Genomic DNA, 16,038 nt, shown 5'->3' on the forward strand with positions numbered 1-16,038 from the left:
TCCCCGTAAGGAGAGCCGCCCAGCGCAAAAGAAAGTGCAGCCTGCCCAAGAATGGTGCTGTACACACGGAGAGCTGACACAAGATGACGCAACAAAAAGAACACACAGCAAATGGATACAGAGAGCAGACAACTGGGGGAGGGGGGGAAGGGGAGAGAAATAAATTTAAAAATCTTTAAAAAAAAAGAAGACAATTGGAAAATTTTAAAAACAAAACAATTTTTGAAAACTTGCTCCAGCATTTCTTTATTTCTTAATATAGTAGTAGGAACCTCACAACAGGAGGTTTCTCTCAGCTTCGGGAGGATGTGGTATATCCTACCCCTCTCCCAGGTCTGGCCCATCTCTCATGGCCCCACAGCATCCAGGGCCTATACCCTCTTAGTGCTTACTTCATTGCATCTCCTTGCCTTACCTGGCTCCTTTACTGGGCGATGAGCTCTAGGATGGTGTCTTGCTCATCCTGATAGCCTTGGCCTCCAGCACAGTGTGCAGAACACAGTAATTCTTGATAAAAATTTGATTTAATAAGTGAGAGAATATAAGATCCATCCAGCCATCTAATTCTTGAGTGCAGTTGAGAAATACATTAAATTTTGAAAACTCATATATTTTTTATCTTTGCTTTCAGATATCAAATGGCTCCACCATAAAAGTCTTTAAGAAGATAGCAAATTTTACTTCAGGTAACCAATATAATGTTGTTAACCTTTTGTTCTCACATAGCTTTATAAAGTGTGACTTTTTGCCTCTCTCAGATGTATTGTCACCAAGGTGAGATTGGGTTGTTGCTATGTAATTCTCTGAAAGCTGAGAAAAGCCATTTTGATCTGTTTCTAGTCCTAAGGCTGTGAGTCTTGGAAGAAGGGAAGGAAAATGTGAATAGTAGTTTGCCCAGATGGTGCCACACTGAGGAAGTCACTGTCTCTTAACAGCCCTAAATTTAGGGCAGAATCTCAGCCCTTACAACTTTCTTCCGACTTCTGGATAGGCAAGATCTAGCAGATCCCCCTAGCAGAGGGGATCCCCCTAGCAGACAGAGAGAGAGCCTTGCAGATAATCACATAGCCCTGCAAGTACTGAATAAATGAGATAATCCACTGAGAAAGCCATGTGATTGCCCACATCTCCATGCGATAGTATTTGCACAGTTCGCAGAAAATGGAGGGAGGGAAACTAAAGAGGAAGCTTTTGTGGGAAAGTCAACAGACCCAGTCTCTTAACTTATCTTCCACCTTCCTGATAGGTAGCCTTGGAGCAGTATGCCATGCCAGATAGCATGACAGGACCTTGAGAAAATCCCTAGGTCCTGTTCTAGTTTTGTCTCTAGAAAAATTATGCCCCAGCTAAGTCAGTCACCCCTTGGCATTCTCAAGGGTTCTGGCCTCTTCACCAATAGGCTCCTTCTCACACACAGCCCATGGTAGGGCTTCCTGACCCCTGGATTCAGTACTAGAAGGAGACTGGTGGTCAGTGCAAAGAGGAAGAGCAGGGCTTCTTATCAAATTTACAAAATAGTTTGGTAGGTTGTAGGATGCCTCTTTGGGGATCCCCTCTTCGATCACCATATCAGGCCATAGTAAAGGAGCAACTCTCTTTCAGACATCCAGAGTGGCTGTCATTCTGGGATAAAGGAGATTGTGTCTTTGTGCTGAAAAAGTGGGAAGAACTGTGTTTTGGGGACTTCAAAGATTGGGCCTTCAAAGATTCAGCTTTTTAAAGAGCTTATTATTTGGGGACTCAATAGTAGAATCTTGGGTTTGGCTGTCTTTATGGGACCTCCAGTCAATCAATGCCTCTGCTTCCACCTGGTCCAATAAGTCTCCCTGTCTTTGCTTCCCTTCTGATTCAGCTGAGAGCCGTCATTTTGATCACTATTCTGCTAACACTCCAGATCCCCTGCCCCCCTGTCTTTTCATCACCCATTCTGTCAAAACCCCAATCCTGGATGAATTCAACTATTGACCTTTCCTGAGCCTAGATCCACGCAGCCCCAGGAGAAGGGCATACTATACATTTGGGTCACTATAAATTCATCACTAGGATTCTGAACACAGCCTATTCCTACTCTTTTTCTCCAGGCAACTTCACTGTCTCGCTTCTTTGCTCAAAGCTCTGACCCACGTGGCTCACCCTCTACTCAGAGAAACAGAAATGAGAACTCCCTTAACGTCCAGCAACAAACCTATTAAACCTATTAGCCTATCTGTCTGCCCTGTTTCCTTCCCCTTGCTTCCCCTAACATTGGTGAACTGTCCTTCCTCCCATCCAAGGCTGCTGTCTCCATCTGCGCTTTGGAATCCACCATCCATCCAACCTTTTGAGCATTCTTACTCTATCCATAATGTCTTCTCTCACCTATACTTAACTTGCCCTCCCTCTCTACTGCACTCTTTCCATTAGCATTTCAAAAAGTGCTAGTTTTTCTCCTTTTCAGAACAGAAAACCAGGGGTCTTAATCCTTTTATTCCTCCATTTCCACACTCAATACTCTTTACGACTTCATCCTAGACTTTCCTTGCTTCATGCCACTCTTCTACTTGCTATGTGAATTCTGCCATGTTGCCTTCTCTCAGGTCCTACAAGGGCAGTGTGCCTTCCCACCTTATGGCCTCTGCGCTTGTTCCCTTCCTCCATCTGTATGGCTGACTCTGACCATTCATTGAGGTTCAGCTCAAACAGGCCTTCCTTAGAGAAACCTCCCAGGAGGGTGGGCTCCTTGTTACTTTCTTAGCACATAATTCTCCTTCACAGTCTTTATCACAAATGTAATTAAATAATTAATTCTTTAGTTAGTAGTTGATGCCTCTTATTGACTAGACTGTAAATTCCATTAGGGCAGGAACTAAGTCTTTCTTATTTATTGTTTTAAGCCTGGTAGCCTTGGGCACGTAGTAGGTGCTCCACAAATATTTGTTAAATGAATGAACCTTGATCCTCTCCTACCCCATCCCCACAAATTAACACACAGCCTCTGTTTCAACACATCCAAGGACAAGGTGCCAGCTTTCCACTCGAACCGAACCACTGGCAGTCTTCACAGTTCTTAGATCTTAAGGCGCAGCAGGAAAGAAAAAACGATGTAGCTCTGAAGGTCTCAAGTAACCTCCTTGGTTTATAGCACAAATGAGGCATTTTATGAGATAGCCAATTAGCCTGTGGTTGTTTTTTTTAATGGACAGTTTTCTCTCCCTCTTTTCTCTCGCGTTCAGATGTGGAATACTCGGACGACCACTGCCATTTGGTGAGTTAAGTCTTTCTTGTGCTGGCCGCTGAATTGCATGCCTTCCGTAGCATGAACGGTCTCCTTGGGTAACGCTTCTACTTTGACTTCTCTTTAGATTTTACCAGATTCGGAAGCATTCCAAGATGTGCAAGGAAAGAGACATCGAGGGAAGCACAAGTTCAAAGTAAAAGAAATGTATCTGACAAAGCTGCTGTCGACCAAGGTACACTTATTTTACTGGGAGTGTGTTTATGGCTATCTTGGGGGTGTAGAATATGTTTGACTTAATTTCCATTGAAGTGTGAAAATGTTACAAATCCCCTGTACCTTCTAGCAAAACAAAATGAAAGCTTAAATTGTAAACACTTCCTACCCCCTTCTTCTTTTCCTACTTTTTTAGTAATAAACTGCAAAGATAACAGCACTTTATAAATTTCTACTATAGCATCTTCAGTCAGGGATTTAATATTGCTCCCAGTACCTTTACCCACCATTTCACTATTGTTATTTTTTAGGTTGACAGAATAATTATTCCTTTTTGTTTACTTGTTATTATAGATAAACAAAAATTCCTCTGTGCATTGCAAAGAAAATGAAGAGGGTCATTGACTATAAGCCTAGTAAATCTTACTAATTTTGTTTTTTATTTTAAAATTAAGAATTCTATTCACATAATAAAAGTGTCAGATGTGAAAGCCAGTGGAATACCAAATCAGGAGCCAATTTTACTTTATCTGGCTTTTGGTAGGATTAACAGAAGTCAGTGGTGGTCCTTTATTTCTAAAACGACTAGCAATATAAATGCTATTATCTACACCTGGCCCTAGTAACTTGATGGATATGCTTCTCCAGATTACAGTAAGAGAATCTGCTTAGAGCTTAGTAGATTTGTTTAGTGGGCAGAGGACAGCCAGAGCCTCTTGATTTTCTCAGCTGTCCCACAGAGCTCTATTTGGAAAGTACACCATAAACCCCTATCATGGAAATACATACAACAGGAAAAATTCTGGGAACAAAGCAACATCACTTGAGTTTTTCCCGGCTGAACAAAACTAATAAAAGCCAAAAATCTGTGGCTTCTTGGTTTAAGCATACAGCCCTACAACTGACATTTCAGCGGCTGGAGATTTTTGAGATATCCTTCCTGTTAACCAAAACAATGTTCTTATCAGCAAGAAGCTTATGAACCAAATCTAAACCTGGGCAGATTTTCAGGACTTTTGTCCCATACTATGAGCATTGGTCTCCTTTGACAGTTTACATGTTTTCTCTTCAGCCTATTTTTCTCCATTTTGGACATCATATTCTCTAAATTGCGTTTAGTTTTCTGTCATGTTTTCGAAACCACTACCATGTTTGTTTGTTTTTTCTTTGCAAAAACTTCAATAATCTCTGTCTTTCAGGTGGCAATTCATTCTGTGCTTGAAAAACTTTTTAGAAGCATTTGGAGTTTACCCAACAGCAGAGCCCCATTTGCTATAAAATACTTTTTTGACTTTTTGGATGCCCAGGCTGAAAACAAAAAAATCACAGATCCTGATGTCGTACATATTTGGAAAACAAACAGGTGGGCATGTAGGTGATTATTGACTGTTTTCAAGATCTAGGACAGAATATTAACTAAAATTGAGGGCAAAGATAGTTATAGGATAATTCATTTATGCCTATGTGAGAATTTTGGGCCTGGTAAGCTAGTGTGTCCAAATAGGTTTTGCTCTGTTATTATTTTTAAACAATAAATGAAACCATTCCTATGCTGAAAATCCCATTCTTTAGGATAAAATAACCAAAATATATTATTTTTAATGCCTGAAAAAGACTTGGTCTAGAATGTTAACATAAATTTTGCTTTAACAGCAAAGGATGATAAATTAACACTGTGTGGTATTTCATACGTTTTCCATTAGAGAACTCTTTAATTTGCCTATAAGAGAATCAGTCACTTTGCATTTTCTAAGCTGTCTGATTCTGCATAGAAACGTCTTCTGTCTTATCAAATACAGTAGTTGGATGCCATGAGAATTAGTCAAAAGTATGTTGTTTTGTTTCGCTTTTTAACATTTTACCAAAAGCAGAGGCAAGGCATGCAGATTTATTCTAAGGGTCTCCACATTAAAGAACATAGCCCATTACCTCTCTTTGGAATATTTTGTGCATAATCTAAATAACACTCAGAGTCATGACGTAGCAGAACGTCTTGGTACAGGCACAAACCAGTCCAAGCTTTGGGGTTAGCCGGACCATTTTAAATAAGTAGTAAGAGCTGAAATTCCAGAGCCCTAGGTCTGAGTGTCAACCATTTAATCCAGGTCTATCCCAACTTTCTTCTCTGGCTCACCGCCTTCCTGTGTTGCAGCCTCTTATCTCCAGGCCCTTGTGTTCCTATACCAAGCTTGAGTGCTACAGGCCATCATCTCATCATGACTAGATGCACGGTGGGGTCTGAGCTACGGTAGCAGCAGGGACAGTAGAGCTGCAAGTTTTCTTAGGCTATTGAGAGGCCCAGCAGCCATATGATAGAGGTCATGTGCTTGGCTAGAGTTGAGAAGGAGCTAATGGAAAGGCTTTGAATGATTCCAAGTTCATATTCAAATATTTGAGTACCTATGCTGCTAGGTGCTGGAGATATAGTAATGAACAAAACAGACAAAAATCCACTTCCCTATGGAACTTAGATTCTTAATAGCTGAATTATAGTATATTGGAACATGATGAGAACAATGGAGAAAGTGGGAAAGGAGGATAGGGAGGGTCAGGATAGCGTGGTCAGAGAAGGCAAAGTTTTGAAAGAGACAAGGGCATAAACCTTGACTCTCTGGGGCAAGAGAATTTCAGGGAGATGACAAGAGGAAATATCCTGAGGTGGGAGCTTGCCCATTGTGCCTGAAGAATAGTGAGGAGGCCAAATGCACTGGCATGCATGAGGCAGAAGGCAGTATTTGAGGGCACATGGTCAGATCATGCAGGTCTTTTACCAAGAGGGAAGTGGAGAGTCACAGAGGGTTTGAAGCAGAGGAGAAACATGGTCTGATTCTCTGTTAAAAGGATCACTAATAGTTGTGTTGAAGAAAAACTGTTGGGAGCTGGGGTAATGATTCAGCTGGGAGATAATGGTGGCTTCTTAGGATGTAGCATGTAGAGGGGCCAAGAAGAGGGGGCCGTTCTCACTGGTGGCCATTGTCTAATATTATTGGGAATGATCTGGAGAAAATTCTTGTCAATGGCCACTTTCTAACTCTTCCTTCTCAGGCCCCTCCTTTCAGTAGCTATCAGTTTAATCTTCTCTTGTACTGTCAGTGATGCGCCTTCTGTTGCTTGGTATGTTTGGCAAAGGAGACTTGTGTACTTCAATTACAAGGACAAACATATCCATTTACAAACTGCGAAATGGACAAAAACACCTGTTTACAAATTGATAAACAGACCTTCAGCCTCACAGGAACAGCCCTATTTGAAAGAGATTTCTCTCTCTTTCTGAACAGCCTTCCTCTTCGCTTCTGGGTAAACATCCTGAAGAACCCTCAGTTTGTCTTTGACATTAAGAAGACACCACACATAGATGGCTGTTTATCAGTGATTGCCCAGGCATTTATGGATGCATTTTCTCTCACGGAGCAGCAACTAGGGAAGGTAGGGCCCAGCTTTAGTATTTCTTGTATATACTCCTATGAGTCTGAAGCATTCTGTCTTTCTTGTAAATCTTTTCTGCTCTATCAAAAATAATGAACAATTGGCCTAAACTACACTAGATAAAAATAGTCAATCATGGTTACTGTAAATTTGCTTTTCTCTTAAATCTGTCTCATTTATTTACATTTTTAATCTAGTTTTTAGAAAAGTGAAAACTGAAATAGATTATTAGCAATACCCTATTGCAGAACTCTGTGGGAAAAAATTACCACAAAGTATAGATTTTCTTTGTTTCCTGGAAGAACATGCTACTGGACACTGATAAAACATCAACCCAAAGTATGAAGCTATTGAAATTTGCCTAAGTTAATTCCATCTGAATATACATTAAAGAGTTTCTATTTGAATATAACAAATTGCTTACCGGGAAGAAACTCTTGCCTGAGAATTCTACTACTACTGGCTTATCAGCTTATAATCAAAACAAGAATATTGTTTCCTTATGGTTTTCCTTGCTAATTAAAGCCCCAAGAAACAAAACGAGATAAAAATATAGAGTGAACTTTGAAAGAGGTATTTCGGTCTTCTTTGAGGACTCCAGAAATATATTAAACTGAGCAATATCTGTACCTAATGAATATCCTTTAATGCTGAGCTGTGACTCTTTGGTAGCAGGATTTTAAGAGTCCCTAGAGTGAACAGTGATTGATGCTTCATAAGCACCTCAGACTCCTGGTCTAAATCTAAACCATCACTACTACAAAACAAACCTGCTTTTACTTTTGTCTTCACTAGCATCACCTAGTCTTTCAAGGTACAATTCCCAGCATTATCTTTGGCTGTTTTTCCTTCTTCCCTTCCCTGATCTTCTATCCCCGATGACCATTCACTTCTATCTCTAAAATGGCTCTCTCCCTTCCTCCTCATTCCTCTGCCTTATTTTAGACCTCATTCCTTCTCCACTGGAATAATAACTGCTTCCTTTTTTTTTTTTTTAAAAAGATTTATTTATTTATTTATTTATTTAATTCCCCTCCCCTCCCCTCCCCTCCCCCGGTTGTCTGTTTTCTGTGTCTTTTTGCTGCGTCTTGTTTCTTTGTCCGCTTCTGTTGTCGTCAGCGGCACAGGAAGTGTGGGCGGCACCATTCCTCAGCAGGCTGCTCCCTCCTTCGCACTGGGTGGCTCTCCTTACGGGTGCACTCCTTGCGCGTGGGGCTAGCGGGGGACACCCCTGCGTGGCAGGGCACTCCTTGCACGCATCAGCACTGCGCATGGGCCAGCTCCACGCGGGTCAAGGAGGCCCGGGGCTTGAACCGCGGACCTCCCATGTGGTAGACGGAAGCCCTAACCACTGGGCCAAAGTCCGTTTCCCAATAACTGCTTCCTAATTTCTATCTGTGCTCTTGCTGTCTACCCTGTCCCCAAAGTTTGCCTTTTCATGGTCTCAGAGTATCTTTCTAAAACATAAATCTTTATTTGTCTCCTGCTTAAAAACATAAAATAATTCCCACTATCTCCAGGTAAAAATCTTAATAGTGCCACATGATCCTTCCTGATTGGGCTTCAAGTCCCTTTTCTAGCTTCATCATTTTCTTGTACAATTCATAGTAAAGCTATGCTACAGCTTTACTTTTCCCAAACACACCATGAACTTGGTTTCACATCCCTTCTTGTCTCACAGCCCCTCTGTCTAGTAAACCTACTAATTCATTCACTCACAAACGTTTCATTCATTCAACAAACATGATTTCCTAATGAACACCAGAAGCTGTATGAGGCTCAGATCAGTCTAAATATATCTACTTTGCAAAGCTTTCTCAAATCTGTTTCCCACAGCACTTTCATTTGACTAGTAAAGTTTTTCTCACTGAAAGACTTATAAATAAATAAATATATGAATAAATGTTTATTCATAGTAAAAATAGCTAATTGCTTATTTATCATGGTCTTAGTTACAGTTCAACTAATCCTTACAAGTACTAAAGTGGTTACCATTCTCATTTTATAAATATCTGTTTCAAGGTTGCCAAAGATCACACAAATTAGCGGAAATATGATCCCTGATTTGTACAACTTGACAGTCCTTTTCTTCACTCTACATCCTAATATTGTCAGTTTTATCGGTACGTTTGTCTTCCCAACTAAAGTGTATACCCAGTGCTGACCATAATGCCTGACTAAATAAATGTTTATTGAATGAATGAAAGATTTCATGATTTTGGGGTTCTACTTAAACTTGACAAGTGAAAAAAATCTCAGTAACATCTGTCTAGGCATCCTTCAGAATGATTCATCAAGTCATTGGCTTGGCCTCACTGTCTCTTTAAAATATGGTAGGACATTAGTCATGTCATCTCACTTTTTGTCTCTGAGTAGAATTTTTAAAAATTTTGTGAACAATAATTTTTTTAAACAGCTTCACTTATTTTAGTATTATCATTGTTAAAGTTCCACAAAAAATTCAAACTGCCAGGAGAGCTTTGCAAAAATCAGTCATCAGAGCCACCAATACTAATGACCACATGCTTCCTTGAGAAACTGGAAGATCTTTATAACCTGATAAAATAAAAGGGACAAGCAGAAAAATCTGTCACTGCCAATTACTTACCAGTTTCGTGGTTATATAAAGGGCTCAATCAGACCTACAATCAAGTCTTTTATAAATGCCAAAATTCACTAGTGGGTGAGGATGAGAGCAAATGTTTTAATTCAGGCTTTTTACAACCATTAGTAATGAAATATGATTGAAATAAGTTCCATTGTTACAGTAACTCAAAATCATGCAAAAATAATAATTTTAGTTCTTCTATGCGAGGAAGACAGAATATATTAGCATTTAATTCTCCTGAAAATAACAGTGAGTCACCAGAACTAGAGAGATGGTAGTCAGTCATTCAGCCAACATTTATTAAGGCCTACTGCATGGAGCCTTGTTACCAGGAGATGATTCAAGTGACAGGGGTTCAGGTTGGTATTGTTATAAATTCCCTTTGGTTTTCACTCTTGAAGTGATGGTTGATTTTTTTCTTCCTTTCTTTCAGGAAGCACCAACCAATAAGCTTCTCTATGCCAAGGATATCCCAACCTACAAAGAAGAAGTAAAATCTTATTACAAAGCAATCAGGGATTTGCCTCCATTGTCATCTTCAGAAATGGAAGAATTCTTAACTCAGGAATCTAAGGTATAATTACAAATCAGAAATAGCTTAAGTTTGATTACTTTTTTTTTTTTTAAAGAAACAGTCATTTCAGAATCTTTCAACAAAGCTTTCTTTCTTTAAGAAACATGAAAATGAATTTAATGAAGAAGTGGCCTTGACAGAAATCTACAAATACATCGTAAAATATTTTGACGAGGTAAGATTTTAAATTATAACTTTTTTTTAAACCTGTTAATCAGTCACATTCTATGGGTCACATGACAGCTCTGGCATTCGAAATGGCCAGAAAGGGAGTCCAGGAAGCCTGTCTGAGATATGGGATCCTGGCGCCAAGCCAGACCCTGTACCTGGCTGCCCCTCTTAAGGTTTATCTTGCTGCCCACTTTTGGACCAGCCTGAATTTACATTTGAATTCATGTGACCTACAGCTACACGGACTCAAGTTAACTTTGATGAGTAAGTCCTAATAAATGGGGCCAGCTTATGCTTGATTGTAATCTGCTAAAATAAGAGCTAAGCTTATGTTAAATCACCTAGATTCTGTATTCAGTCGTTATGTGAAGTTATGACATTTCTAACTTAAAACTATTTCAATAAACCATTCTCCTTTATGATTAATTCTCCTTAACCTGGATTTTTTTTCTTTGGGAATTCACACAGTCACATTCATCAGATGCATTGTTTCCAAATATATGTTAATTCCCCCTTCCCTGATTCCCCCCACTCAGTTATGCTGGGACAGGCTATCCATGTCAATGGTGAGAATAGCTCACCAAGTCCATTTGCTACTTGAAGATGAAGTGAAGCACTAAGGTAGGGTAGAGGCAATGAGTTCCTTAAACATGATAAGCATCCCTCTTTCCAGGGGTCAGGGGTGAGAAGGGAAGCACTGGGGAGGGGAAGGGAGAGGAGGGACAGTTATGCACAGGATGGGAGGGCAGAGGAGAGGGGAGGAGAGGGAAGGGAAGTATTCAACTCTGACTAGGATGCCCCTGCCTGCTGCATTTAAGGAGAAATACTTGCCTGCATGTTGGCTGCCCAGGAATGCTTGCTGTGCTTGGAATGGCTGTGACATAATGCATAAAGCAGGGCCTTGGAAGTCTGGCCCAATATTTGTAAGTAAATAGCTGGTATTTCTTGTGAGCTTCTATTTTAAGCCAAAGTGTTGTTGATCCTGTGATAATGACTTAGCAAAACAACTTGCAAAGTGAGTATGTAAATGATCGAAGAAAATGTTGGCATCTGTTTCATACAGATTTTTACCACTCACAGCATCAGGAATTTAAAAAAAACACAAAAAAACAAAAAAACACACAAAAAACACCAGAATTGTAATGCTAAAACCACAATATCTAAAATAACTGTTCTAATTGTCAACAGATTCTAAATAAACTAGAAAGAGAACGAGGGCTGGAAGAAGCTCAGAAACAACTCTTGCATGTAAAAGTCTTATTTGATGAAAAGAAGAAATGCAAGTGGATGTAAGCACTCTGGGGCCTGGCTTAATCTGGCAAAGTTCTTCAGACGACTTGGGAGCAAAATGGCTGCTTGAGCTACTCTGTGTCGTTAATGTTTTAAGTTTGCACATAGGTTCCACTTTGAGCACTCTCTTTGTAGGAGACAAAGGCACATGCACAGCTTTTAGAAAGCAGACCAACCATTGTGCCTGGATGTATTCTATGGGAACCCTTCTGTAAATAGAGTTGAAGTGTTGTTGCAAACAGCTTCCTTGTTTACAGAGAATACAGGGCCAGTAAGCAAGTGTCAGTATTGTAACTACAGTTTCCACTTAAGCACAATGATATAAGTGGTTTTGTTTGAAAACTACAGCTATGTAGCACTTGTGACTATGCTGCACCTGTGCAGAAAGGGACACTGCCAATGCTCAATACAAAATGTGAAATGAGTCATTTGGAAACAAGGTGGGGGTGTTAGGGCAACCTCGAGGATTTACAGCATTGAAACTTTCCCTAGTAGTTCTTGGAAAAGCTGACCACAGAATTTGGTAGTGTGTACACTTAGCATTTGTGAGCGTGTGTATGTGTGTGTTTTTAAACCAAAAACTAACAGTGTTGCAACATTGTTGAAAGGGCTCGTGTTTTTCAGTGGTCACCAACTGCACTCCATCAAACTCACCTCCATTTCACCAAGGAGCTCTAAAACAAGGAGAGTAAGTAGGCTTTATGTAAGGCAACATTTTACCCACTTTGTCCTAATTTATATTCCCTTATTATTTTTTTTCATATGAAATTTGATAGTAGACATATTGGGTATTACAAAAAAAAAATCATTTTAGCTTATTTTTATTGAAAAACCTTTGATTAGAAATCTATCTGTGGGAGGGCAAGTGACCTCCCCAATCCTACATTTCTACACTAGCATCTCCTTGCTTTAGATTTCAAGTGAACCCTGTGGTTATAAATACTTGTGTGTGACTTAAAAAAAAAAAAGATACATTTTCATGAAATTGCTGTTCACACTGGAGTATTATATATAAATATATATATTAAGGCCCAAGGCCTGAAAAAATATTAGTATACAACTTGGTATCTTAGTCTATGTACTTTTTGAAAGATTCCTCACAGGAGAAAAAAATTAAAATACCCATTTTATTCATGCCTTTCTTCTTAAAGAATTCCCTTTCCAGTTATACTGTAGTCTTTTTATTGCTGATTTTTTATTCCTGAATTTTTGCTGCTCATGACCAATTTTAATACCACTGTGTTTTCCTTCTATTAAATAAGAAGTAAAAATAACTCTCTCAAGTTTTTCTTGTAGCACCTTTACCCTTGGTGCTCCAAATTCCCAAGCAGGAAAGAATTTTTACAAATGGAAAGCAACACATTGATCGCATATTTCTTAAAATCATTTACCAACACTGTATGTAACATCAGGATTTAAACGTGAATTTGTCATAGATAAATGCAATTCTTCTTCTTTTTGCTCCTCAATATCTGTTAAAGAATGAGAGGTGATACCTCAACAAACTGATTAGAGAAAATAAGCAGTTACTGCCCTGATAGGCACCTTCCCAATCCTGTCGCTTTTGACCACTGTCTGTCCAATGGACACACCTCAAAAATACTACCAAATAGGTTACTTTTAAGTACAAAGGTGAGAGAGAGGTCTGGTCCCCATGTAAGGCTGCTACAATCTTGAAAGAAGTGAAGGAGTTCATAAGAGAGTAAGAGGAGAGTTGAGAGCCAAGAGTAGGAGAGTTGCTCAAAAGACTTCCCCCTTCTTTAGGGTATTAAAATGCTAAGAAAACACAAAGGATCAGCTACAGCTTTATCTAAGTATTTACTAAATGCTACAGATGAGGGTGTCCCTGTCCAACTCTCTGGCACATGAGTCCCGTATGGAGAGTTACCGGCTCTTCCAGGGACTACGCTATTGGAAACTTTGGGCGAGTCACTTACCTCTTTGTGCCTCGGATTCTGTATAATATTTCTAACCTACCTCACTGAGGTGGTGTGAAGATTCACTAATGTATGTAGCGTGTTTGTCAATCCTCCAGTGAGAAGCACTATCTAGATCACATTTTGGATCACATTAGCCAAACACAATAAATGGCCAAATCAGATGTGTGCTGAAGACAATCAGTCACTGGGTCCCCATTAAACAGCAACCAGAGAAACAAATGACAATTTCTATTTTCAAGTTTCTTTGCGTATTTTTTTGGTGCAAAACAATTCATTTATAAACTTTTTTTCTAACACTAGTGTCTACAGCAGCATTTAAAAAGAAGTTCTGTTACCTTTTCCGTATTAGGATTTAAAGTCTATTTCTTATTGTATACCTGATTGAAGCTGTTCTTGGAGATGAATGTTTTAAACGTCTATATCCAAAAATAAACATTTTGATGTAACCATGGACTGTTTTTGTCTCTTCTTACCCACTTCCTCCCCAATTTCCTAGTTCTAATAGTGTTTTTTCTTAAATGGCTCCATGGAAATTAGTTATTTTTGAAGGACCAGGTGTCACTATATAATCTATTAAATAAGCAGTTATGTAGCAAGTATATTTAAATCAAGTTTCTTACTAAATGATGCCAAGGGCTGCTCAATTACACTCCTGGCCTCCACTATCAACTCAGACTTCTGATTGTGAAGACTTCTGGATAATCAGCATTCTACTTTATTTGGCTTTGCCTTGTTGACATTGAATTATTCCAGCAGAATTCCTCAAAAAGATGTTATATTAGGTGGACAGTGAAAAAAAAGTAAATAATGGCATACTTTGGGATGCACAGGAATAAAATATTTAGAATTATTTGGTTAGATCCAAACTAGTGAGAAGCAGGTTAAATAAATACCAAAAATATTTCTGGAGGGACACCACTAGGTTCAAATTTTATAATCAATGGTCCTTTAAAAAAAAAAAAAAATATATATATATATATATATATATATATAGCTACAGGATTTAATTATTTGTACTTTATTAATTCTACAAAACCAAAATTAGTGAGCTCTTCTGCACTGCTAAATATACAGTGTATGGTTAAAGTGAAATTAAACACAAGACAATATAGTTAGAAAAATATTTAACTCTTTAATAAATTATGTGCACACAGCTTTTAGAAAAGGTAAAATTTTGTAAAGATTAGATATTTAGATACTTTAAGTTTTATTTGTTTATGCTAATTTTTAAACTGTCATCTTTTTTCAAGAACTAAATAAAGGTTTATAACTACAGTTAACCAGAAGACATTTGCTGACTCTATTATTACCAAGCATTTCAATGATGAAGAACGCATTTTAGGCAAAATAGAAAAAAAAAAAAAAATCCAACAAGGTCAATATAAAATAATTTAAAAACTTGGTTTCCTAATTAGTTACCTTTTTTGACAGTCTCAAAGAGTTGTCAATAATTAGTATTGATATCACTGAAACAATTTTTTTAATGCTTTGTCTATCATTAGTATAATCTTAAAATCCTGACATCTATCCATTATAGCATGTAGTTGGTACCTTTTCTTGAGGCAATTCAAGTGTTTTGGCAAACAGTAATAAAGTATCTAAATGCCACAAATGTTAAAATTTCAAGCTTTATTGAGCCATTGATTTCACCCCTTTTGATTCATCAGTTTTCTCCAAGAACATCATTCCCCAGGAGATCCAAGTTCTTCTAGTTGTCTTCTTTGTGTTGTTTCTAGTTCCTCTAATCGTTTACGTAGAAGAGAGAGTTCCCTTTGATGTTGTTCCTCCTTAGCACAATGCAGGGAAAGCAAACCAAAAATAAGTGTTAGCAAAACTGGTCTCAGTCTGCCTTTCTTCTACAGGCCTGCAACATCTGGCAAGGAAACAACGACCACTTTAGCAGTCTAGGAACACAGCAGCACGGGCCAGACTACTAAATAGTCCTAGCTTCTATTCTGTCTCAGGCTCTAGCCTTAAGCAAGGCTGTTCTTCTCTAGCTATAAAATTCAGGAGGGAGTGTGAATTATAAAATAGTAATGAAGGGCCTTGGTGTACTTAAATGAGACTTTCTAACAGGATGAGTTTCCCACCAGTTTTTTATAAACAAAGCACTTGGTCTGAGATTCAATTTGGCGATTCAGTGCTTACTTTATAAAACACAATGAACATCCAATCGATGTGATTCCTTTAATATCTCAGTGGGCTGATACAGTATAAAGAACCAAGTTTTAGAGTCAGACATTTAGGTTTGAAACTTAACTCTGTCACTTACTAGATATGACCTTAGGCAAGTTGTGTCATCTCTCTGACTCAGGTTCTGCACCATAAACTGAGAATAATAATGCCTGCATCAAAGCATTGTTCAATAGAATTAAAGAAAATATTGTATGGAAAATGCAATGCAATGCTTGGCACATAGTAAACACTCAATATTAGTTAGTACTATATGATTGAATTACAAATTCTAGGTTACTCAAGGACCGATCAATCAGGCTTATTCTCTGCTACTGCCCCATAAGATTTCACTTCCAGCAATGTCACTAAAGGATAGTCAAAATCTCCTTTGCTTCTTGGCATACTTCTCTAGCACATGAAAGGA

General features: G+C 38.6%; 2 protein-coding genes across 4 annotated transcripts in view; one reads left to right on the forward strand and one right to left on the reverse strand.

The window, feature by feature from the left end:
* The window catches only part of PLXNC1 (plexin C1), a 137,014-nt gene extending 123,129 nt beyond the window's left edge, over nucleotides 1–13,885 (forward strand). Inside the window, exons 24-32 of one of the 2 annotated variants that reach the window (XM_058308540.2) lie at nucleotides 632–686; nucleotides 3,213–3,244; nucleotides 3,342–3,449; nucleotides 4,630–4,793; nucleotides 6,709–6,856; nucleotides 9,898–10,038; nucleotides 10,139–10,213; nucleotides 11,028–11,132; nucleotides 11,398–13,885. In XM_058308540.2, coding sequence (XP_058164523.2) covers nucleotides 632–686; nucleotides 3,213–3,244; nucleotides 3,342–3,449; nucleotides 4,630–4,793; nucleotides 6,709–6,856; nucleotides 9,898–10,038; nucleotides 10,139–10,213; nucleotides 11,028–11,132; nucleotides 11,398–11,502 — 933 coding nt within the window. In that variant the 3' untranslated portion in view covers nucleotides 11,503–13,885. The remainder of the gene's footprint in view (nucleotides 1–631; nucleotides 687–3,212; nucleotides 3,245–3,341; nucleotides 3,450–4,629; nucleotides 4,794–6,708; nucleotides 6,857–9,897; nucleotides 10,039–10,138; nucleotides 10,214–11,027; nucleotides 11,133–11,397) is intronic. The other variant, XM_058308539.2, reaches the window with a different exon arrangement.
* A 1,168-nt stretch (nucleotides 13,886–15,053) lies between these two features.
* CEP83 (centrosomal protein 83) overlaps nucleotides 15,054–16,038 on the reverse strand; it is a 196,780-nt gene continuing 195,795 nt past the window's right edge. For both annotated transcript variants that reach the window (XM_071219002.1, XM_004446726.5), the window contains one exon: nucleotides 15,054–15,226. In XM_071219002.1, coding sequence (XP_071075103.1) covers nucleotides 15,122–15,226 — 105 coding nt within the window. In that variant the 3' untranslated portion in view covers nucleotides 15,054–15,121. The remainder of the gene's footprint in view (nucleotides 15,227–16,038) is intronic.

Source organism: Dasypus novemcinctus, chromosome 12 (genome assembly GCF_030445035.2).
Source record: "Dasypus novemcinctus isolate mDasNov1 chromosome 12, mDasNov1.1.hap2, whole genome shotgun sequence".
Lineage (NCBI taxonomy): Eukaryota > Metazoa > Chordata > Mammalia > Cingulata > Dasypodidae > Dasypus > Dasypus novemcinctus.